General features: G+C 41.6%; 1 protein-coding gene across 3 annotated transcripts; it reads left to right on the top strand.

Moving 5' to 3' along the window:
* Positions 1–2,032: 2,032 nt before the first annotated feature.
* On the top strand, positions 2,033–16,711 carry syt10 (synaptotagmin X). Of its 3 annotated transcripts, none has more exons than XM_058625168.1 (7): positions 2,033–2,430; positions 3,969–4,365; positions 7,663–8,224; positions 10,012–10,132; positions 10,771–10,942; positions 11,166–11,295; positions 13,845–16,711. In XM_058625168.1, exons 1-7 carry the CDS (start codon positions 2,244–2,246, stop codon positions 13,914–13,916), a joined length of 1,641 nt encoding a protein of 546 aa, XP_058481151.1. In that variant the 5' UTR covers positions 2,033–2,243; the 3' UTR covers positions 13,917–16,711. The 3 variants fall into 3 exon arrangements, with proteins under 3 accessions (XP_058481151.1, XP_058481150.1, XP_058481149.1); XM_058625167.1 differs by having other exon boundaries at positions 2,033–2,445; XM_058625166.1 differs by having other exon boundaries at positions 2,353–2,445; positions 4,052–4,365.
* The last annotated feature ends 9,351 nt before the right edge of the window (positions 16,712–26,062 follow it).

Below are 26,062 nucleotides of genomic sequence, written 5' to 3'. Positions count from 1 at the left end.
AACAAGTTTGAATTGAAAACTGACTAACTGCACTCCCTCTTTTCAGGTATACCAATTAGAAAGATGTAACTGCTGGTAAAATGCATTTTAACATGCAGATGATTTTTTTGCAGCAGACTCATTGTTCTGTTTCTCCATACACTGCTACTCTCGACACAAATAAAGAGCATTAACTCGCAGCTCAGTGACAACATATGGACTGGTGTCTAGGAGACGGCTCCTCGTGGATTCATAACCCTCATGTGAGAAGATCTGAGGCAGCGGGGGAATAATCCACCATGGGAAAGAGAACTCTCTCAGGTATAATACTTGTCTTGGGGGCCGGTATGGACTAATACAGTGACTGATTCTTCTCTTGTTGTACACCAGACAGCTTGTCCATGTGGGCCCCATTAGGCTTATATTTGGGGTGACAATATGGGTCCTAACCCGTGTTTGCCCACATGGGCTTCCAATATGGGGCTCATGTTATACTGAGTGGAACGATTCGATTTGGTGCGGTACGGTAGTTGTTTTTTTTTAGCGTTGCGGCCCCAACCGTTCCATCCGCTGACTGGGCGAACTCCCATTTGACCGCCGTTTCTTCAACGCCCCGCAGTCTATCCTCAAACAAAACCTGATGTTTTGTTGAGACAGGTAGCCTGGAAAGGGTACTAACTGGATACGGTATGCAAATACAGGTGGGGCAAATACGATAGAATCCATGGACAAAACCCCCCTGGGACCCATATTGTCAGCCCAAATATAACCCTTATGGGGTCCACATAGACATGCTGGCCGAGACCTTATGTATAGCAATCACAAAAGAGAAATCAAAAAGTTGGACGACAGTAATGATAATACGGAGAAAAATGAAAGATCCAACATTGACTCCTGTGTTCCTGACATTAACGGTAACTTACTATGAAAAAAAACTGATATTACAGAAGCAATTCATCTGTTGAAATATTAACAAGGTGAACACATTGATGCTTTCTCTGCACACCCACGGTGGATTCTTCTGCATGAAGTGAAGGTACTTTTTTTTTTCAAAGCTGAATTCTACCACTGCTGAGGAGCGACACAGGTTGTTCCAGACTTCCTACACAGAATTTCTAAACTTTAAGTCGTCTATAATTGAACACATTTCCACTGCAGAACTTCAGGGATAGGCTTTAAGTTTTACTGGCTGCGTGCACTATTGGATGGTTGGCAGCGGATGGCGAAAGAGATCAAAACACCAAACAAAAAACATAATCAGAGTTTGTGACGGACAAATTAAGATCTTTTTTTTTGTGAATATAGTGCCAGCACCAGTGAGGCCTTTGTTTCTGATGACATATCATTGTCATTTTAAGTCTTTTGTATAATACATTTCTGACATAATCACCTTTAATTAGAACACAGAGCATTTAGGCTGCTTTTTTTCTCCATAACTATGTTAAAACGTATATACAGAGGCTACAAGAATGTGCAGCACAGAGTGTCTTATGTCCTTTTTTTCAACACAACCAAGAGGCAATCTGATGAAAAAGCAAAAAAAAATGTTCTAAATGTGAAATTTGGAAATAAAAAAAAGAAAAAACAGCTCAGTGTTTGCTTGGCTCGTATTAATGAACAAAAATAAAACAAAAACCTGGTAAAATAAATTAGTAATAAGTACAAGATTTGCCTCTCTGATGTGTTTTTAATAAATAATTACGAGGAGGCATGGTTTTTTTTCCCCCCACCTGAACCTCTCTCTTCCCCCCTGACTGAAAAGCTCTTTACATTTTTCACAGACTTGCTGAGTCTGGATTGATTCCCCTGTTGCATCAGTGACTTGACTCCTGGTGTTAAATGGTAGCTGATGCTTAATCATCTACATGTGGGAATAACAAGTGCAAGGGGGGGGGGGGAGATGATGACTTATTTTGCACGATTGTTAACATTCAGGGTCACAGAGGATGAAAGCCTGTTGGGGTTTTGGCAGCAGTGGAGTGTGTGTGTGTGAGGCGGGGACACAAGGTGAAACACTCCAGTCATTACTAGAATAAGTAATCCCGTTACTGTGGTTTGGCACAGCCTACTGCGCACAGCTCCTGGAGGGTTGGACTCCTGTTGCTGCTGCTGCTGCCTGTTTGTCCAAACGAAGGACGAGCAGAGCGCGTTTTGGCCGCAGTCGCTCCCTCGTTGCGCGCAGGACATGGATCAGGACGCGGCGCGCGTCGCTGCCGTCTTCCGCGGACACGCCGCACTCTGCGGCGCATAGAAAAGGCGCCCAAATGAGTCGCCGCCCTCCCGGATCCTCCGGCGTGCAATGGCTTAACAGGAGAGACATGAGTGTCCGCGCCGAGGACAGCATCCCCTTGTGCCAGAGGGCGCTCCAGATCGTTACGGAACTTTGTCTCACGGGACACGTAGACCGGGAGAAATGCTCGGACATATTCCCGCTGGAGAGCAACATACCAGGTAAAGGATATGCAGGTAAATGAAGAAAGACACTTTTTTTCCTCCTCTTTTCTCTTATTTACCCCAACAAACCTTTTCTTTTTATGTGTAGCAGCAGCAAAAAAGAAAGAAAGAAAAGAGGCTGCACTTTATTCTCTATCCGCGTAAAACTTAGTGAATTCTCCACCTGTTACGCAGCTCACTGCAAAGTGATGGAGAAGCAGCAGCAACAAGTGGATGCGCTGAAGACATCGCAGCAGCCGCCTGCCTTTCTCTCGTGTTTACACGTAGAAATCGTTTGAATTCAATTAGAAAAAGGAATATTATTTTATAATCCTGCATGTACGAAGCTCTGTTGCAAACTTGTGAATCCAAACATGTGCACAGAGCAGGTGGGCGGAGGAGGAAACTGCAAAAAAATCAAAATTGCATCACGAGCAGGAGCAAAATACATGTGAAGATCAAGATGTGATGAAATGTTTGCAGTGGATGGTGAAATGTTACAGGAATTCACGCTGGCACCAGAAACAGTGCTAATTATGAGGGAAAATATGTTCATACTTCATAAATCCGGTTCAATTATTTCAGAGGAGTAGAAATGCCATGATTATTCGATTACTTAATTAATTGTCCATTTCTATTATTGAAACGGAGTTTGAGTGTTTATTTTAATCCTCAAAAAAAGCTTTTTATAGGGTTTTCAGCTTAATAAATGTGAATGTTATGGTTATTTTATGGCTTCTTTGCTATATACCCATGGTTCTCAAACTGTGGTACTACATACAACTGGTGGCACACCGGTGGCACTTGGAGGAGAATCAAAAACAGTGTTCTATAACAAAATGAATGAAATACTTATAATAAGGGTCATCTTATCGCTTGCTCCCTCTAATGTCACTACACCAGTGTGTGATGTATATGTGAGGAAGATGAGGATGATGAGAGAGCAAATTATCTTTGAGAACCACTGTTCTATACAACAAATAAACCAGTAAAACTGATTAGAAATTTGACGATCATGTGGAGGTTTGGGAAACAGTGATCAACATTTTTCGTGACACATTATGGACCAAACAACTCATTGATTAATCAGGAAACAATCGCCAGACTCATCGATTATGAATCGATCGGTCAAAATAATAAAACAATATGGCATAAACATGTTAGGGAGGGCTAGATACCACTTGTTCTTATCTGATACCAGTATCACTATCACCGATGTCTGTCATTTTTACGCTTTAAACCACCAAACTCTTACCAACACAGTTGTGCTGATACCTTTAACCATAACCATTTCAAAGACAGACGTTTTTAAGATTTGAGCCCAGGATCTGACACAGTATGACCTTGTAGAACATGTTGCTTTTTGACGGTGTTTTTAAATGACTTCACATTGTCCTGCTTCATCAAACAGGTGCACATGCTGCCCCCTCTTTCTTACCGCTCGCTTTCTCTTCTTTTTTCTCTTTCTCCCTTGCATGTTTGTCTGTCCTATTTTGTCCCGCTGGCTTGCCTGTCCCCTTTTCCTCTCCGTGTCCTCCTGTGGTTCTTATGTGTAGACATCTCTATTAGTCTCCTTGCTGTGGTCGTAGGTTTCTGTGGCCTCGCCTTGTTGGTAGTCTCTCTCTTTGTCTTTTGGAAGCTGTGCTGGCCCATTTGGAGGAGCAAGGCTCTGTCGGCACACGCGGAGAATGCCGGCCTTCACGTGGGTTTCCCCGAGGCGCCTCCGCCCAGCTCCCCGCCTATCTCCAAGTGTAAAGTGGCGGAGGTGGAGAAGAAGTATCCGCCAGAGGTGACGGCCAACGGGCGCAGCTCTGTCAAGCTTCTGGAGGCGGCCATGAAGATCAGCCAGACATCTCCAGACATTCCCGCTGAAGTGCAGACAGCCCTGAAGGAGAAGCTCAGCCAGCAAGCCAAAATCCAGAGGCAGACCACAGAGCCGACCTCTTCCTCCAGGTACATTATTTTCAACCAAGCCAGTGTTAGAGCCCCCAAAAATGTTTAAACATGCTGCTGGATCATTTTAGTTTCTAAAGTCTGGGCAGGCAAAATTGAAGACCTGGTTCTTGAGGATTGATTGATTTGAGGAAAACATCTATTGCAAGCTTGACTCATTTTTAAGTGAAGCTTCAGTTCAACAATCACCAAGTTGTAGCTTTTGAATCTAAATGGATTACCACGCGAGACGGCATCGAAATGCTAACGATTAACGACAGTCAAGAAAGAAAGAAAGATTGGGAGGTCTTTCACTGGCATTAAAGTCCAAGACCTGGGTCAGACGCTGCAATAGGTACAAACTAAATTGCAGGCTCTGAAATGAAATGAAAATGTACTAATTTTGCTTGTGATTACCCGTTCAGCATAACCCAATCCCAATCAATATTATTTCTGAAAATGTAGTCGTTATGGATGTGTAGCCTGTGAGCCCACTGCAGCCACAGCCCCCCCCCCCCCCCCCCGTCCCACCTGACCCCTGCAACAATAACGACTGTAGGTCAGGCCTCTTCAAAGACGTGTGCTTGCTGCTTACCATTACTGTACAACAAAAGCATTTTTGTCACGTGTCAGGGAGAGCATCGGGGACTGGCCGGCGACCTTCAGACGCTGTTGTGCATGCTGAACTCTGTGTTCCACTCGTCACCTCCTGTGGGCTTGTCAGCACGGGGGGGAGGGGGGGTGGCGCAACGCCGCACTTCACTCCGAGAACCTATAATCACATGCAGTCGAGCTGCTATGGTAACGACGGGAAGCAACCGTAGTAATTAAACAATCAGCTCTCGCTTCTCTTTGTTTTCCAGAACAGTGTTTAAAGTAGAACGTCCATAATTAGCAGTGCTGTGGGGCGGGAGCTGTCACGGTGGAAGGTTGGCATCCTGGTGAGATGCGTCACACAGCTGCGCTCACTTTCTCAGAGGGAAATGTTATTGACTCTCGTGCGCTTTGGTTTGTTGTTCGACTCTTTAATTAAATTATGTTGAGTGGACGATCTACCAAGGATCGAGTGAAGGCCAGGTCAGAGATGACAACACTAGTTTCCTTTTTTGACACTAGAAAGACGCTAAAAACACAAACACCTTCAACAAGCGTAGGCTATAACGGTAGACAATGTGAACTAAAGTCATCCATTCTAATATTCAACGATGGGGAAATAAATCAGGCAACTTGATGAAGCACCGCATGGCTAGCAACTCAAGATTACTTTCATTATCTGTGAATTATTATGGTTGCACAAAATGTCAGAAAATAGTGGAGGGAAAAAATACAATTTCCTCCAGGCCAATGTATTCATGAGGCTTTAAGCAACTGGCTATACTTATTAACTGTTCTATAATGTACTGTAATATGGAGACAAATCTGTAGAAGAAAGAAATGACATCCCAGTAGCGGTAGGTGCTGAATAATGCAAACACGGCTGTGGAGTAAAATACTAAGACAAGTTTACGTCTCTCATTTTGTTGTACTATTCTTATTTACTTGGGTATTTCAAAGATCAGATATGGTTTTCTCGATGAAAAAACACTCCTTCGTACTGTCAAATTATACTCCTGACTTAGAGTTGCAATATGTAGAATCACTAGAGATGTTTACGTATTATTTTATGAGTTTGGAATGGAAGTTTTCGGTCTTAGTGAGAAGTAGAGGCTTATTTTCCCGTAGACCACTTTCCCGTAAAGTATATATTATTTTTCCAAATAGTAAAGCTGGAAGACTACAGTCATCCCCAAAATACACTGGTTGCGGAACAGTTGCGATGTGTCTCCAATACACTCATTTGTGGAAGGTCAGAGTGGATACGCAGAACTTCCATTTATAAATTCAGCAAAACTCGGCAGAATTCAGCGATCGCGGTACAGGAAGTAGGAAAATAAATCAACCGTGTTGACACCACATCATACATATATCACAAAAAGAATATCTGCAAGCCCAGCGTTCTCCTGTCTCTTCGGTTGGCATGTGAGACCATTAACTCCTCAGGAAAACACTTAGTGATGTTATAAATCAAGTGAGAAATAGAGGCTTATTTTCCCATAGACTACTTTTCCGTAGAAATCAGTTCTTTTTGACTTGAGGCGCAAGAAGTGTAACTGTTCACATAGTTTAAGTAGTTTTTGGTGGATAAACAGAGGTCGACACAGCTGCTGCTCATCTGGTCGGCAACTGTTCAGTATGTTTTTGGTTGTATTTCAATCACTTCTGTGTTGTTAACAAAAGTGTTGTTTGAAATGTATGGCCGCGCTGTCAGTACCATATCATTTGTGCCCTGGTTGTCAGATTGCTGTCATTGTCTTACTGTCAGACGGGAGGAGGACGGCCAGTTGCTAGGTGACAAGATTGGCAAGTCAAAACAGTTTTCCCTTCAAAAAAAAAATAAAAATACAGTCAACCTCACAGAAAACACAGGCAAACCATTCTGCAGGACCACTTATGTGAGTAAGAAAGAGCAGTTTACTGTACCATCTTTGTCAGGATTCTTAGTCTGTCTACAAACAGGAGGTTTAGTGCTCTTTACAGTGGTGAAAGAACACTTTATGTATATAAAAATGAGAGGCAAGGTCACTGTTAGCATTGTCAAGGTGTATTGTGCAAATACAAAAAACGCCCGTAAGTCCACTGAGGTCTTCAAGGCGTAAATGTTATTATCCAACCTTGTGTGGTCTACCAGACCAAAACCCTCATTAGTACGACCTGAATCATGGACATCCGATGACGTGGCACACAACTCTCTGTGAACTGATAATCCAGAAAGTAAAGTCCAGGTCCAGGTCCAGTGTGTAGTTGGAAAGTCACATTCAACGTGTGCTAAAATATTACCCAGCTCCTTAACTTCAGGTCAGTTGTCACTAATGGGAAACTTGGACTTTGTAAGCTACCGTTATCGATCAAAACTTTTAAATTCTCTATTAGTAGTTAGCCCCTGTCGTTAGTAGTAGTTAGTAGTTAAATGTCAGTGTCGCGGGGGGACAACAACAGAGCACCACTGCATCTCTGTGCTCTCTATAAATCATTGCTGAACAGTCTTGGTAACTTCTGCAGATCTTTGCATCTTTTGCCGACAGTTTACCGGAAATACTGCTTGGGGGTCTTTGGTCTACCAGATGTCAAAACGTATTCCATGAACTCCACAACATTATGCATCATGCTTCTTAGACATACCCTCCACTGACAAACCATTAGCGCCCATCATAACAAGCCACTCATGCGTGACACTTAGACTTGAGACATTTACCAGATGCCCTCTACCCTTTTCAACAGGCACAATTCTTTCCGGCGCCACCTGCCTCGTCAGATGAATGTCACCAGCTTCGACTTCAGCATGGAGACGGTGCCTCTGCGCCAGAGCTCTACAGTGAGCATCGGAAGAATAAAACCTGAACTCTACAAACAGAAGTCTGTGGACTCTGAGGGCGAGCCCAAAGAGCCTGTGGAGACCTGCGGAAAGCTGAGCTTCTCGCTGCGTTACGACTATGAGGAACAGGCACTGGTTGTGAGGATCCTTAAGGCCTTGGACCTGCCCGCCAAGGACTTCACTGGCACTTCTGACCCATACGTGAAGATCTACTTGCTGCCGGAGAGGAAGAAGAAGTACCAGACGCGTGTCCACCGCAAGAACCTAAACCCCATGTTTGACGAGACCTTCTGTTTCCCGGTAGTGTACGATGAGATCTGCAACCGCAAGCTGCACTTCAGCGTGTACGACTTTGACCGCTTCACCAGCCACGACATGATTGGCGAGGTGGTTGTGGACAACCTGTTTGAACTCTCTGACCTCTCCAGGGAGGCGGTGGTGTGGAAGGATATTCATGCAGCGACTACAGTGAGTTGGGTGTCTCCACTGACACAATGCCAGATCCCCACAAATTAACATTAACACAAGGACATTGTTTCTATGTAAGAGATGTGAAATGCGCCAAACTCCTGCCTGAGGAGAAATTACACAGAGGGAATGGGAACCTCGGCTGTTTTTGGAAAGGTCTAAACATCAAGTACTACTTTAAATCACTCCTAAGAGCATACATTCATCAGCAGTGGTTCACTAAAGTGGCAGGAGGAACACATATTACGCATAACTCTTGGAAATGCAATTCATCAGCCAGACACCCACACACACATTTTCTAAAAACTGCTGGGTATTCTAGACATAAATAAAACAGAGTAAAATTACCCAAACATTAAATAACTCACAAGTAGCTCAACAAATAGTATTTGTATGTATATAAAGTCCGAACTCCCTAAAAAAATGCCCCCAATTGTACTTCATTGGATATTAACACTTACGGTTCATCTTAGCATCAAGACGAGATATGATGAGATGAATTTGTTATTGGTTGCCCTAACAATAACGCATTGTTGTGACCGAACTGATTGACTTTATCTGCTTAGATCAAAGTGGGGGCAGTCTTGTCGGTAAGGACATCTTGTATGTCCATAAACTTGATTTCAGTAACATATGTTGTAAAGTTTGGTTATTTGCCAAAGTACAAGCTATGAATTATTCAAACAGAAGTGCAGCACCCACATCTCAGGCTTCAACTGACTTAGCATTGCATGCGCCGCAATGGACAGATGTAGACGTTCCTTGAATTAACAGAGAGCGACAAAGAACACCTACTGTATTTTTGAACATTTCCAGTATTTTGGACCTGAAGTACAGCGAAATGTCTACGCTAGATTAAGATGTCATCTTGAATTTACGATTCTCTTTGCATCAAATTGCTGCTTTTATCTGATGTAGTGCCCAAGATGTGTGAATAATTGTGATAATGGATTGGAAAGGTGAACTTTTTTTGGGTTCAAACATTTCCAGGCAGAGGAAGAGAGTTACGCTAATTATAGGCCTTGTTTGTGCAGTTAAGTACTATGACAAATATCGTAACTACCGGCTCAAATAGTAGAGCCAGAGAATTGACGTGACCTGTGTTGATACACCTGTGTTGTGCATCTTCACCTTGTTGGCTCTTTTCACAGAAGACGCTCCTGTCAGGTCACAATAGGAAAAATACAGAGATAATGGCCATGTTCCATTTTAGAGGGTTTTTATGGGTCCTTTAGAGACACCGTGTCACGATTTACGAGCGACAGCTGAACTGAATGCAGCCACAGTTAAACTCCCACCTGTGCTTCTGCTACTATGATGAGTCACGATCTCTGCTGTGAAAAAGAGTTTCAAGTATTGCATGCATCTTTCTGAAAGAGAAGGATGTGCATTTTCAATGGAAACTTGGATGAAAAACAATAATGCTACTACAGTTATAGGAACATCAGACTGCCAACACAACAAAACATCAACAAAATCAAGCAGTTAAGCACTGTAGGATTTTCTACTCAAACATAGAAACAAGTTAGACATACTGTTTTGTCTTTGATACCACAAAAACTAGCCTGCTAAGCTGAATGATAGCAGATTCCTTTGTCCTGATCCCAGTTAAAAGAGATAATGACCACAACAGCCTGCCGACACTGCGCTAATGCAATGTCCAGCTGATAAAGTACGACTGTGTTCATTGACTGAGCCTTTTGTTCATTTGCTTTGGCATTTTGATCCACGGTAAATGTCAAAAAATATTTAAAACTCTGTGTTGTCTCCCCGCGTTTGTCATTCAGGAGAGCGTTGACCTCGGAGAGATCATGTACTCGCTGTGCTACCTCCCCACAGCAGGCAGAATGACACTGACAGTCATCAAATGCAGGAACCTCAAAGCCATGGACATCACAGGCTCCTCAGGTAACCTGACAGCAAATAAGATAAGGCTCGCTTCAAACACTCAAGCCGAGCCATGAATCAAACTTTGTCGAGAACACACAGCAGGTGGCCACTTAGAATGGAAATAGAGGAGAAGGAATGGGATGGAGGCCAGCGGCCAACTCAGAATATTTTAACAGATGATGCCAAAAATGTACTTTAAACTGTGTTAAATTAAATTAAATTGTGAAACCAGACAGGTGTGTGCCACATTCCCTTAAACTTTTCCCTTAAGGCCTTTGCACACTAGACACATTTTCCCATCGCACCTAATTCACTCACCACTAGATGTCACTACTCTTTGAAGACTGGACATTTTTAGATCCTGTATCCCATTAGTGCAAGCAGCAATGGACGTTTCTGGATTAAGGTAGATTTTGAGTAATTCTCGCCTCCAACGGGAACGCATCTAACCAATCTAACCAACAGTTCAACCTCACTAGACATTGACTCCATCTGTGACCTGTTTTTACTGGTTCTTGTAGCTTATTTGCAGAATCATATCCTTAAATGTGGAGACTGATGGTGCATCTAAATTCACGTCTGATTTATTTCCATTTTACTATATCAACATAATGTGTGCGTCTGAGCTGTTGAGTGACAGTGAGCATGTCTCCCAGATCCATATGTGAAGGTTTACCTGATATGTGACGGACGGAGGTTGAAGAAACGAAAAACAACGACGAAGAAGAGCACACTTAATCCGGTGTACAACGAGGCGATCATCTTCGACATTCCCCCCGAGAACGTTGAACAAGTCAGTTTGTCCATCATGGTGATGGATTATGATCGGTGAGTCTTTGCTGTGTGTAACTAAACCAATCTAATCAGAACTCTCTCACAACTGTGTGTATTTGAGGTCTGACCTTGAGAAGCTTCCGGCTTATTTTCAAAATGTCTTTTCATGTAAAACTGAAAGTGAAAGAGTATGCTTTTTTTCCCCAACAATAAAGAATCTGTACCCAGACAAGATTCATCCAACTGCGGGTTAATGTGTGTGTTTTGCTGCTAACAGGGTCGGACACAATGAGGTGATTGGTGTATGTCGTGCTGGGCCAGATGCTGAGGGCCTTGGACGAGATCACTGGAACGAAATGCTGGCTTATCCACGGAAGCCCATCACACACTGGCATGCTCTGGGAGAGGTACAGCTATGATGTCTTTCTCTATTCCTCAGTCTGCTGTCCCCTTCGGTCTCAAAAAAAAGTCACATTAACAGAGATTTCCAAGTCCCATAGTGTGACACTGGCCTGGAAGGTTGCTCTATGTGATCCCCAGATCTGTATTGTTGAAGTTTTCCCCTCATTTCCTTTGTCCAGAGAGGTCCGCTAGGGTCATTCTGTAGCACCAAACCTTCCAGTCCATTTGGTCAAAAGAGTGTAACCGTGGACGATTTGGTGGTAGAGCAGGTCGTCTTTTAACTGCAAAGGTCGTAGGTTTGACACCCGAGTTCTTCTCGTCTACATGTTGATTGGTCGCGGGGCAAGACACTGAACCCAAAGATGGTACTGCTCGTTGAGTGTTGAGTTGTACATGTACGAAAATGGTCAGTCCTTGGCCACTCAAAGTTGCTTTTCTATGCGTTATATACCGGGATATATATGAATGAGGGTAAATTCCTGGTAAGAAATCACATAAATTGGGGAGTATGATGCAACCCTAAGATCTGTGCAGGTTTATCTATTCAAAAAATTAATGGATGAAAGCAGGGTTTACAAATCAGACCGAGAAAAGGAAGGGCACATAATTTGGCTGCTAACAACAAGACCTAACTAGCATCTTTTAGCGTTTGCTTTTTCCTTTTTTTCCAACCATTGTAGATAACGACGTCATCTTGGCCTTAATTTAAACATTAAGTATTCTCATAATTTAATGCAAACACTGACTATTTTAACATATAGACTATTCTATATTAACATATTATCAAATAAAATAAAGTGTCATCGACGTAGTGTTACAACAATGTAAATTACATTATTTTTGAGTAAATTACAATGTACGTGTATTAATTTCAAGAATTAGAAAAGACGAAACAAACCCTATGCAACAACAGCATTTTAATTATCTTTCTTTCTCAAACTCAGTGGAGAAAATTAGCATTTATTTCCCTGAGTAGAGATATAGGAATTTGGCTGTATGGGGGGAAGACTTGGCTTTGTTGCTCTTCAACAAATTCCAGTACCGTCTTATATGTTGCATGTGTGTATTTTACATGTAGAAATATAGAGAGCCATACAGTACAGAGTGATTTAATGAGCAGGTAGCACCAACACTGCATGCCATAGCTAAGAAAAACAAAAAAAAACCATTTGACTTTCAGATGTCCAGTGTTTATGACTAGTTATAGTTAAAATAATTTCATATTTTACATGTTATCCATGTTTTTTCCTCTTTTGCCCCACTCACTCCCCACCTGACGAGTAGGAAAATACAGGTGATTACCCATTTTCAGTGGTGAAACTACTTCTACTACTTTGGTTTATTTATATATATATATACATATATATATATATCTATGTTAAACAAAAACTGTGATCATTGGCAGTAGCTCCTGTTATTAACACTCCATGTCTCATTTTAAAATGGATTTTGCAGCAGTCTGACCTGGATTATTGTTGTTATGACTATTATGGAAGCTATTCTTGGAGAGATTGTGTGCTGTGGGGGAGTAGCAGTGAAAAACACTGCAGTTACATCTTGTGAGGACAGGACACGGATGCTCTAATGAGAGCAAACCAGCGCACGTAACACTCAAAAAAAAGGATCCTAGATCTGGGCTTGAAAATGTACTTATTTTTAACCCAAACACGCCTAGAGTACAGTGCCCTTTAAGACCATAGAGGGGTATTTATGACATAGATTTAAGGGTAAATTAAGGGTAAAACTACATACAGTTGATTGTTCTCTGCACACTCCATGTGCCTTAAAGCAGCTGAGGACAGGTAGTCATGAGCTCAGTGGCGACAGCAGGAAAAACACAAATGTAAGCAAATTGAAAAACGGTTTGCATATAAATCCATGTCACTGTAGGAATGTTTATTGCTTTATCTCGCCTTTTCCGACTAGAGAACATCAGCGACTTTACAATTACATGCACACAAGAGTTGCTGATACATTGGTGCCTCCCTTAGCCAATTTAAATGTGTTACCCGGTGACTTCTGTATATGAAATCCCTCCTTTGGATTAACAAAGTAATCAAACAAGGCAGAGGTAATCCAGCAGCTTCTATGTTTTACAAGCTAAAATAGTTGTTTTTGTCAATCAAGAGTGTGTGCAGCAAGTACAAAGTGACACAAACCTCTGTTTCCCGTTGGAAAAGGCCATCTAACATATTCTGGAGTTTGTGTGGACTTCGATGAAAGTAGAGCTGTGTAAGTGGCTAAAATCAGTTTTTTCCTGCTGTCCCGGGCTCCATGTTTTCCACATTTCCCTGCAGCCGTATTCAACCCCACTTCAAAAAACATCTTACCCGTGTGACCTAAGTGGAATTTCATTGCGGAGGAAATGCTGCATTTTAGCCATTTTTCTAACGGTTTTCGCTACAAAAAGACACCATAATCTGCTCATGTGAACAGACTCACGTGAAATAACCTGTTTGCCCATGATCACAGTGCAGTGAACCAGAGAAAATGCCTGCTCATCAAAAGTGGATGTTGTGCCTTGATAAAAGCTGTGTGACAATTTACCTTGCAGTGGCCTGGAAGAGGAGCAAGCTTTGAGAGTCAAGGTTCGTGTCCGTCACCCAAACCTCCGCTGACTCCCTGATGATCACGGGTAGAGTGATGACATCACCCCCCCCCCTCCCTCCTGTAAGAAAACATACATTTGTTTACAGTTGCTGCAAAGCTGTGTTGCCTATAAGTCTCTTGTGAGCATGTTATATGAAAATGAATCCATTCCAATATGTTTCTCATGTTTGTAAAAAAAAAAAAAAAAAAAAACAACAACAAAAAACAAAGTTGTGTTGAAATTATTTTTATTCATTCAAACTCCAGCTCTTTGAAGGTGGACACAGAGCTGGCTATGCACAGCACAAACTCTTACTCAGCTCAGTTTCATGCCTGTTTTGACATTATGTGCCCAATATTTAGATCACACTGCAATACATCCTCAGCGATTCCCTCCCACCTGGAACCAACCTGTTTTTAACCCCCGAGATCACGTCTTGTTTTCAGAATGGCACAAAGTAAAAAGGGCTATGCTGCTCAGTGCCATGAAAGCATTGACTTTGATAGAAAAACAGTCATTTAATCCAGTCTCGATCCTGAAGAATGCAGGTAATTGAGCGTCTACAAGGGGCCGGGGTTAATTTGCCATAAAATTCATCAGTCGCAACTGTCACAGATGTACGAACCCGGCCATTAAGCAGTCACTGTTGCCTGTAGATATTAGAGCAGTCAACAGGGAGCGGAATGTAGCAGATACATGTAGCAAACATGTGAACATTTGAAATAACTACACGGTGAATTTATTCCCAAAACACAGGCAAGAATGAAAATAACCAGTTGATATTTATTTTTGTATGAAGAGTTTTGAGCTACTAATTCAGATACAAGTCATGCTAACGAACTACTGCATTTAAAATGAGTTGTAAAAAGCTAAAACAGATTATTTTAAAAACTGGTCTAAATATGCACACAATGCAGTATTCATACAAAAAGAGAGCCATCTCCCAAACAGCAGCCAACCAATGAGCCAAAACATACATTGGCTCACACATTCATTCAACTGTGTTTTTCTGCTCTAACGTGAGCTAAAACTGTTAGCATACCTGGCTAACTAGCCACTCACAAAACCAGACTGCATTTCCAGGGTCATGAATTTCATAAAACACGTATAATTCACAAAATGTGAGCCGGACCTGAAACCTGCCGTAGTATAGTAGTACTTTAATGTCCGGCACTTTTAGATTTGGCTAAGTTTACAATCAAGTGCTCATGTTCTTGTGCAGTGTGAAAAGTGAAAACATATATTTTAAAACATTATGAACAAAGACACAGGAAAATGTGGTTGTCATAAAGCGGCGCGAGTGTTATCTTGCATTGTTTTCTACGAGTGGTGATGAATGTGGTGCTTTAGCGTGCGCAATATCATCAGTAAACATAGTATAGCATATAGTGCATAGGTAACACCCCCATTACATTGTTTTAATTTTTAATTCAGACCAAAATTAACCTGCCACTGACAACTATGTCAACCATTTTGTGGATGTAGCGTTAACTTACTTAGCTAGTTAGCAAATGGGGGAAAATAAGAGGCTTTTGTCAATGTGGCCGTGTCTGAAATCACTCGCTACTCGCTAAATTGTGAGTCCACCATTTTGTAGAGCAGTCCCAATAATATTATTTGTAGTATCAAAAAGCATGTGACACTGATATATGATAACACAATTAATGACTAACAAGGTAGATGTGTTTTGATTGCTCTCAATGAAAAACGGCAGATGGCAGAGGCTAGAAATAAAGCTAAAAATTAAAAATGAGAATAAATCTTATCAAAGAGAGAAATAATAAATAAAAAGTGTCAGATTTTGACTGCAGCTTATAACAGAATATTTTTTTTTTGGTGTACCGAATTTGGGGAGAATTCAGTTAATTTATGTGTCACAACAATTACATGATGATGATTAGCCCATTATAGTGAATAAGTGAGTGATTATTGATGAACTGTGTTCAAACAGGGACCTGAACATTAAAAAAGACACACTAGTAATCCACAAAAAATGGCAGAAAAACTTAATTGTTCCGCTTAGTTTCCTCTTTTTTTCAAATTCAGGGAATTGTATGAATTGTAAAAGAAGCCACACACACATACAGTTGTTATCACATTATGTCGACTTTTTACATGAAGCCATATGAAATTAAGTTCAGTGCATCTGAAGCAGGACACTGACTCAGCTTCTCCTTTGTGAGTAATAAGAATCCAACATAGCAAATAGAAAAAAAAAGGCTATGTACTGTTATCTTTCTTGCACACGCAGTGATGCAGTTTCCCCTGTGCCGCCCTTAATATTAAATATTTTTACTCGTAGCATGTTTGTCATCACTTTAGCGACACACTTCTTGAGGGGATGTGTGGTTTGAATATACAATCATTGTGTTTACATTTGTATATATACAGTACACTTGTCAATGAAATTGTTTATATATATATATAAATAATATACTTAAAAGTGAAATTTAACAAGTTGTCGTAAACTTGTGGGAATTGAGACATGACGATGTATTTCTATCGTTTGGTGTTAATTTAAAAACAGCTCAGACTTGTAGTCGAGTGGAATTTAAACTCATATAATAGTTGTGAACAATTAATCCGACTGGAAAGAAAAGCCAGTGAAGCCAACTCTTACCTTATAGCGTTATTCCATGTTTCAGAGTTTAGATCTTTGACTCGTATAATTGTTTGCATATTGACTGGATCTATAGAGCGAGAAACAACTGTCCTGATGTGTACAGTTTGTGATAACTTTTGTAAAGATTTAAAGTAAACATTTGGGATATAATTTATTGTATTTGTTTCATATGTATTTTAACAAAATAAATAAAACATTTGAAAAGTCATGATGTAGCAGTGTGTGTGTTATTGGCTGGCTAAAGCTACTGCTAATGACCGAACCATAGATTCTAGATCAGGGATTCCCAAAGACTGGGTCTGGACCCACAGATGGGTCACGGGAAATGTTTTTTGGGGTCCAAATTTGATGTGCATACAACATGGTTTACCAAACAACTCTTGGAAATAATTGACTTACCAAATTTACTGTGATGTGGGTCACAATAATTAGCCATCTTTAAAAAGTTCCTTGGGGCGGTGTTTCCCAGTCCTGGTCCTCAGGGACCCAGTCCCCTATGTGTTTTAGATGTTGCCCTGCTCCAACACACCTGAAACATGCAGGGCAGTGGGTCCCTGAGGACCAGGACTGGGAAAAACTGCTCTCAGGGATCTACGGCAGTTGTACAAGATTATTGATGGCACTTGGTATCCCCAATTAGTCTCCTACCCAAATGAAGTGCAAACCAGGATAAACCAAGCTTAGCTTGCAAGATTAGATACTATGAGGTGTTAAGCACCATTAAAGATCAGTTTAAACTTGATTTAGCTTTCGAGACCAGACAAAATTGGGTGTGAACCATTATCAAACAACTATCGCCCAAAATGGGGCTCAAATCCAAGACTCGACCAAAGTGAGCTACACAGGCCTCTGAAGAGTCACCCATCTCCTCCTATCTTTATATAAGAACATATCTGTGTATGTTATTGCCTACTGTTAACATCTGAACCACAGGCTGTCCAAATATCAAATATCATCTTCTGCGAATGACACCATTTGGAGCCGAAATCTGGGCCAGAGTGATCATGGAGCGAAGCCACTTTGGGTGGTCCACAAGCGACTCAACCATGAGTCAGTCGTAGCTGTTAGTCATGATGACACAAGAGGAATGAACACTTGGACATAAAGTGATAGAAGGAAAGGATCTGTGACAATGGACCAGCCTGACCGAATGTGTCTAACATTCATACGTGTTTTGATGGTGGGAGGAAACTGGAGAGCCTGGTGGCAACCCACACAGACACGGGGGGGTTCAGTCCCACTTAGTATGGGCTAATTTAAAAAGTACTCCTATCCAAGTACTAACAAGATCAGGTGTGAGCAAGTGAAAAAAACATCACCTTACAAAGGGCTTAAATACATGACTTTGAGATTAAGGCTCTGTTATTCACCAGAGCTGAGGTAGTCTGACTTCTGTTCCGTCCATGTTCCACAACTGTCGACTGCTCTGATAATGGCACTTTCTTCACGACTGTCTACATGATGGACAGACGTAAAATACACACATTTGTCCATCAACATAGTTTAATTACAGGTCTGTCACGCAGGGTTTTTATTTTCCCCCTGCCCTTTTCTTCAAAGATGCAGCCTAAGTGGTTTCCAAGTTGCTGTCAAGAAAACACCAGAATACCTTTTCACTTTCAGCCGAGAGAAGAAAGAGGTGTTACCTGCATTTAAATCACCGTAATAACTTACAATAATGTGACTTTAAATCTTTCAAAGTACAAGGTGAAATAGGAGAACATTCCTCTTTTAGCCTTTTTTTTTTAGCTATCGGTGATGGATAAACACAATTTAACCGTCTGAGGCTGCTTGGCAAAATGCTGTGCCCTTTCCATTGTCACTAACAAATAATAACCGTTAGATAACCACTCCACTGAGTTTGTGCTTTCAGGACCTACAGGACAAAATGAAAAGCTCTTCTGTGAGACGCGTCCCTCCTTCTCGCCCTGCTCCGTTTGATGGTGAAAACATGAAGAGAACATTTTCATCCCTCGCGAAGCATGACACACAGCAACTTCCTTTTGATCCGCAATATTGGATGGAAGCACAAAAGGGGGGGTGGTTACATTAGTTTCCTTGGCAATGAAGGCTGCCCACTCTCTGAACACTAAACCCACATTTAGAGTGGAGTGATAGCTGCAGTTAGCAAAGGCTAATAGCTCCGTGCGGTGATACATGCAATTAAAGCTTAGTCATTTCCTGAATGTTTATTTGTGCTGGATACTTAACACCACTGATCTACTGAGACCCGGGGATTGGATCAGCCTGGAAGCTCACATCAACAATGCACCTGCAGGATTAGTCAGTATTTGGGGGGGGGGGGGGGGCAATTATTACCGATTGCAGTTCCAAATTGTCAACACAAAATGTATTAAATAAAGATGAGAGCTCCTTTCAGCATCTTCGCTTTGAAGACAAACCTTGTTTTGAATAGTGGCAGCTTAATTATCCGCCAGTGGCTCATCAAACAGTCTCTTTTAATACCAATGTGACAAAAAAAACCTTCATATTATTTAACACTATTAAATAACATCCTGTATTAAAAGTAGTAATTTGTGTTATGTCAGGGCAGACTTGTTTCATAAACGCTTGGATTTGTGCCATTCCCTGGTTACTGACACCTTACAGCGATGCACCACAGGTTCCCTTTTTTCCGGCTCGCTTTTCCCACGGCTCATTGGGCACAGAGGGTCAAAGGCCAACTCATTAATAGAGAGGTAGCGGGGGCTGCTTCTATTTTAAGAACAATTACAGTTAAAGGGGTAAGTGGAGGGACAGTTAAGCCACCATCCATCGCGGCCCCAGCAGCTGTATTTATGGCCGTCTGTGTCTTTGTACTATAGAAGTTCATGACTCTCTGGCAACGTGGCAAAGCGGGGAGTTACATAACATCATATACATAATGTGAGCAAATACATATTATGTAGTGTTAGGTAATACTGGATACAAGCGCAATCACATGGTATTTTCTTCTATGCTTTCTCGAAGAACATTATACCAATACTTTCCACATGATGTACATGAAATACTGAACACTAAACGGTATGTTGAAGATCTTATTTTTCTCATATAATATTGCCACACAGAATGTATTCATTTATTGAAACACTCTCCGATTTGCATTTTGTATCTGCACTGCAGCGCACGTATTTATTCTAAATTAAATGAGCTTGACATTCAATAAATGAATCGGGGAGAAATGACTTTTTCAAGTAAATTTTTTGATAAAAAAAAAAAAAAAGATTTAGTGTGTGAGCAGCGTTTATCGTTTCTGGGAATGGAAATGTGTCGACTTAGCAATTAACAAAATAATACTTTGCAAATGCTGATTATTAAGAATAGATGCAGCCGATGGACAATAATTAGGGGTGCAACGGATCGTTCCGCGGATCAGAGTCACGGATCGGATAATTTTTCGGATCAGCAAAAAAAGTCTGGCCCAATCTTTTCACTGAAGTGGGTGCGCGACGGCGCACCATCGTAACGTGGCTCAAGCACTTTCAGCATGTGTTTAAAGCCCTCGTTTTGCACAAGCGAATATGGCCTCATATCTGCACCTATAATCACACCTATAGCGTTTGTGATGGCTTTAGCCCGGTCTGATTGTGCAACAAGGGGGTGCTTAAATGCCACGGTGATAAGTGGTTGTTGAGCAGCCTTCGTTTTCACTCCTGTCATTCAAACACCGGGGTGATGTCGCTTCAAATGCGTGGCCATGCTTGATGTGTTTCCACTGGCTTTCTTGTGCCACAGTGCCGACACACCGTCACGGTTTTATCCACTAACCTCTTTCCTTCGTCATTATATTTGACAGGGAAGCCAAAATGCTCCCATACAGGGGATTTAAATGATGCGGGGCGTTCAAGCTCCTCCGTTCCCCTGCTCGCCATGACCACGCTGTGTGTGCGCACAACTTTTTTTTTTTCATAAATCAATCTGCAGATCACGTGTGTGCCGAACCGAAGATATTGATCCGAACGGATCACGGATCAATGATGATCCGTTGCACCACTAACAATAATTGTTGCAAATTAAAAGAAAGCCTATTTTCAATAAAAGCAACAAATAAACTAAATATTAAATACATGTCATCAAAAAACTAAAGAACTCACATTTGCATGAAAAAAATAAAGTGACTTAACAAGATTTTTTAATTGGTCTAACTGTCGTGCTGACAGTTGCTGTATGTGGACGCCCCAAGCTAGCAAATTCCAGGCAAAGTTGGAGAAGGTTTGGCAGAAAGTGAGCAAGGAATTTGGACTACTTGGAAAGTTCTGACAATATTTCCCTGGTATACTCGTGCGTCAGGGTCCTGTAGTATGCCACTTCATCATGGGGTGGCGGTACAACTCTGGACGCAGGGCATAGGACGCATTCCTACCAAAGAAGAAAAAGAGAACAATGCTACAAGTCCCTCGAACATGTCTGGTTTGAGTGGTTTACAGCTGAAAGGCCCATCGGGCAGGGGGTTGCCAGGTCAAGGCTCGGGTTAACTATCCTTGGTGACTACTTCTTCTGTTGTATAAATGTTTTTTCTGCTTGGTGAGGGGGGCTTATACTCATGGAAGTTCAGTTTTGCGGGCTGTGGCCTGCGGGTTGATGACGGAATCCGCTGTGCACAGAAGTATACCAGGGCCTCACACAAGATGCCTATACGCGAATGATCCAGCACACGAAGCAAAATCTCCGTGTGCATTCACAGTGAACGCACCATAAGAGATTCCCTCCAATAAAGTCACCTTCATGATGTAAATATATAACGCCATTGCCACCGTGAAACATCTGTTCTGGGTGCGACGTTGACGTGTCTTTGATTAACGATGTCAGTAACTCATCTACACCTCGACACTAATCTGTCCTCGCCTGTCCTTGCATGGCGGGGAGCTGATATGATGTATAGATGCGTTCAAAGTAAAATCATGACCAACCAAATGGCTACTTGAAAGACGTCACATGCAACGTTTTTTCTCCTGCTCCTGCAGCCCTCTCAGTCAGTGACACACAAGCTCTCGCGTGGATGTGCGCACGCCGTCGTCTACAAAGTAGAACACCCAGCATTCACCTTGTTAGATACATTTTTGGGTACAACATGTTCAAGTGTTGAAAACATCAAGATGGCAAAACTCTGCACGTCTGGAGCTGTCTGGTGTCAAGAGAACTGCACGAATCAGCCATCAGCGTCGCGAGCAGAAAGGAGATGAAAGGTTACCGAGATTGCTTTTTAAAGCATTAGGCAGAGGAGACACGGAGGAAAAACATATCGATGTGAGGTGCTAAAAATATACACTTTACCCCCCCGGGAAAGAGCACAGGAATGCTCTCTCATTACTTCTCCTCCTCCTTGTTATTTGTCTTGACAAAAAATGTCAAGGCCATGAAGGAGCATGACAAGGAGTGATATTTAAAACCAGCTTAAAGTGAGAATTTTCTAACGGTGACATTCAGAGCGTTCTAATTGCTGCGTTTTTTACTTTAAAAAGAATAAAAGACAGGAATAAATGGGCACAGATGTTGCGTGGGCGCAAACTTTTACATGTTCTGCATTCCCTGCTCCTATGTACCTAACAAGTGTTCTTCCAGATAATCTCACGATCCTTCAGCTTGATATTATAACAGTTTTTCAAGTATCTCAATTCAGTGTCTAAGAATTCATCTTTTAACCTTCAGTGGAGCAAAGTCTGAATGCTCCAATAGTGATGTGAGTGGAGCCGAGGTCAGACGAGACTATATTTTTGTCTGTTGCAATGGTCACTGTAAGATTAGGTGGCCATAGACGCAGAAATTCTTGCCATGACTTGACCAACAAATGTGACGGAGCACATGGAAAGAAAGGGGACCGCAATGAAGCATTGATCAACAATGGATACTTGCTGTGCTATGCTAAAAAAGGAATAGAAAACATGACTTTGGACATGTTCTTGGGGCACGCGAAGAGGACCGTCATTTCCTTCAAAGAAAACTTCAACACCCCTCTTTTGCGTTGCCATTTACTTTTGCTCTCAGTTGCTCTGTCATCTCACTGGTCAAAGTCACTTTCAAGAAGAAATACATGCAGTAGTATGCAAAGAAAAAAAGGAAAAAACGGGCCAAACTCTGCTTGTTGGAAGGTTGTGAGACATCCAAGATTGTGGGCCGACAATTCCCGAAACCCCATGTCTTCCACATTGGGGGGAAATTTGTAATCATAACATGTGATCAGACTCTGGCATAAAGGAAGGTGACAGAGAATATAGTGGACTTGTCTTGGTTGTGAATCTAACTTGGTCTGGTCTTGGGGTTGATAATGTGGTCTTGATTACGACATTACACTCCAATAGCCCTGCTCTCCACTTGCTTGATGATTTTCCTATTAAGTCAAAACCCAAAAGAAAGACAAGACGTTGAGGTAATTAATGGTTTCATCAGTTCTCCTTTTAGCTCCTACACAACTGTGTTATTAGCATTTAAATGGATGTTTCTTGCCTACTTGCATCTCTGAAGTCAAACTTCTCTGCTCCCCCTAAAGTTTTCATGAAAAACACTACTTTTATTGAAGAATAAGATATATTTTCTAACACAAAAGTCAAACTTTTGTACCCATGCTTTAAATCAGTTGAGGTGGATTTCCATTCAGATCAGCACCGTTTCTGTTTCTCCACAAAGAGAGATGTCCAAGAGGGGACAAAGGTGCTTGAATAATGGTCCAAACACTAATGCGAATGTCGGTTTTCTTCTTAGTTTGGGTAATAAGACTTCAAGACATAGTTGGTATTTGGTTAACAAGTCACTCATACCACGCAAGCCTTTGCTTCCCCTCGAGAATCGTTTTGTCCAGATTATAAGAAAGAAAGAAAGAGGAACAAGAAATAACCCATACATTTACCAGAGATGGATGGACATAAGATTTATGTAAGGCTCCCTCTCCTGTGAGATTGTCCCCACTGCTCCATTTACCCTCTGACTCAGACTGGTATTAAGCCTTGTTTCACAATTACACCGGCAGAATGCTAATTAAGGCATTGTGTGCCACGGACTGACGATTGGGCTCCAGCAGGTGTGAGCAGTGGTGCCACCATCATCGGTGTCGTCACAGTGGCGGAAAAGACACGGTAATAAAGGGTTGGGGAGGAGACGGCCACGGCGTGATCAGAACACTCCAGCTGTTCTGTCAAGTTCCCCAGGCGGGCAGAGGTGGAGGAGACGACACGAATCACACAGAGTGGACGCGTGCGGGAGGACGTGAGCGTGAATCTAAATACAGTCGTTTATCAGGTGCCACTCACTCTGTCACGGGCGGGGCTCGTCCAGCCGTACGGCGATTGATAACCGCACACTAATCAATGGGATGAATGGAACAGGTGGGCTGGGGACATATAGGAGAACGCGACGGGAAAAAAACACACTGATTGAAGACACATTCCGTCACTCGCGACGCCACATGATTCATCGCACCGACAATGGACATATATCACTCTGGCGAGATTCGATCAATGCAGGCTGTTATATAAGGCCAGAAAACCAGAAAACTGCTTTGTTAGATAAAAAAGTTGAGATTCAGACATTTGGAATTACATGAAATGTGCTGACACTGATCAGCACTAGTATTTATAAGTACTAGTTAAAGTAGGGTTGGGTAATGTATCAATATAATATCAAGACATGATGAGATTTTGGATATCGTCATATCGTGATACGGTATCTGTGACGACATCTTTTCCTGGTTTTAAACGTTTGAAAATAATCATATTTATTATTTATTATGTATTGATTTTAATATTTTACTGATCATTTTTAATTGATTATTGATTATGACCGTGTAAGGCCCTTTTGTCTTTTTCCAAGGTCAAGACTTAAATCCATCACCCATCAGAGCTTCTTGACTTTGGAATGAGCTGCCTTGAGGAGATAAGCCCTGCCTTTATATCTTTTATTGCGATGTTGTCTTCTTCTTGCTTTTATATTTTGCTCTTTGTTTTTGACATTTTGGTGTTTCAAATTTTATGACATTTGCCTCTACGTTTGTCTTGTCTGTCTGTAAAATTGGTGCCATTTAATATTATTGTAACTAGAAGGTCAACCAATACAGGGTTTTCCAATGGAACAATTCACATTAGAGAAATCAGGGCAGCAAATGGCCAATGTTTGTTGCTGATTTTTTGGCCCCATATTTTGCCAATTTTTCTTTTATTTCCTCCATCTGATAAAAATATAACTGATTATTCAAATAATCGATTATTAATCGATCACTAAATTAATTGTCAATTATTTTTGTAAATACATGATTCAGTTTTAGAGTTTTTTTAAATTAAAACAAGCTTTCGGATCAAAATACAACGACAAACAAACATTTTCATAATTTTCTGACATTTTACCGACCAAGCAAATACTTAAGTTGCAGCTCTACATATATATATATATATATACAGTATTTCAATAAATTTAGCATCTAAACTTACATATAGAACAATTTTTTCGATGAAAAGTAGTGGACAACGTGACCAACAGACCTTGTGACCTAGAAATCAAAAGTCCAGGGCACACAGATACTGGAGAAGCAACTCCTGAGAGCCGTCAACTCAAGAGCAGACAAATGATAGAGTCACGTTTCCAGTTCAAGGCTCTAAAACCACTCCTCTCGCACACGCATCAGCTTGTTCAAGCTGCTGCCTCTCATTTGATAAGGGCTCTCAAACAAACGGCTCACACAACTTTGCCCACGACTCTTTGTGAAAAGCTCTAAATATAAAGTCACACAAAGCGTCACGAAACCCCCGCGCAGCAGCCGTTTCCTTGGTCATCGAGCCCACGTTTGCAGCAGCAGCTGCCGGCAGATGTGACGTGGTGATGTTATTATTGTGCTTGAGCTGTCTGGCCATGAATGAACAGCAGTTAATTAGTCATAGTTTGGACGAGTGTCCTTACAATGTGTCTGTGGGCGCCACAGGAAACCTGTTAGGTAACTGCATGGGTTTCTATTTATACTTCCATAGAGTTTCCCTGTGATTCATGACAAAACAAATGATTGAGTCATAGGCCCTTACAGAAGAAGCATGTCCATCTACACTTTCACTACATCTGTATTTCCCCCACACCACTCAGTAGTGGGCACGAGCGATATTACTGTTATTAAGAATAGAGCGTCAATTTTTCTTACGAAAGTCTTCTCTGCTATTTCACCATGTTTGGGTTTATAGAAATGACTGAAACTCGACAGCTTCTTGGCGCTACATCTTGATTGGCGCTCATTGAAGGCCGGGATCAGACTACGATATTTTGGTCTTTCACGATGTCAGGTGTTGCGCAGTATTTCTTAAAGCCCAAAGTGTGCGGAAAAATTACCATTTCAGTTTAAATATTGTCCTGATTGACTCAAGAAAACATCTTTGCTTCTCACAGATCGGCATAAATATCACACAATAACCACTTTAAATAACGTTTTCAAATGAAAATGAGAATCACAATTTCAGTCAAAATAATCGCAATTAGATATTTATTCAAAATCGTTCAGCCCTTTGTCAAATTATCAATCACCGTGGTAGGGATTCTTGCCGTGTCTTGTTCAGGGGACTCGCAACACTACAAGTATGACCCCGACCCC

This window comes from Solea solea, chromosome 3 (genome assembly GCF_958295425.1).
Source record: "Solea solea chromosome 3, fSolSol10.1, whole genome shotgun sequence".
In the NCBI taxonomy this organism is placed as follows: domain Eukaryota; kingdom Metazoa; phylum Chordata; class Actinopteri; order Pleuronectiformes; family Soleidae; genus Solea; species Solea solea.
The sequence above is the reverse complement of the archived record's forward strand: the minus strand, read 5'-3'. Positions and strand labels throughout refer to the sequence as shown.

What these genes read in the sequence shown, in the direction of transcription:
- syt10 (XM_058625167.1), top strand. Translation starts at nt 2,244, where the DNA reads ATGAGTCGCCGCCCTCCCGGATCCTCCGGCGTGCAATGGCTTAACAGG. An exon ending in ACCAGGTAAAGGATATGCAG is followed by an intron (nt 2,446 to 3,968) that starts GTAAATGAAGAA and finishes TCTTATGTGTAG; the next exon opens with ACATCTCTATTAGTCTCCTT. An exon ending in GGACATCACAGGCTCCTCAG is followed by an intron (nt 10,133 to 10,770) that starts GTAACCTGACAG and finishes CATGTCTCCCAG; the next exon opens with ATCCATATGTGAAGGTTTAC.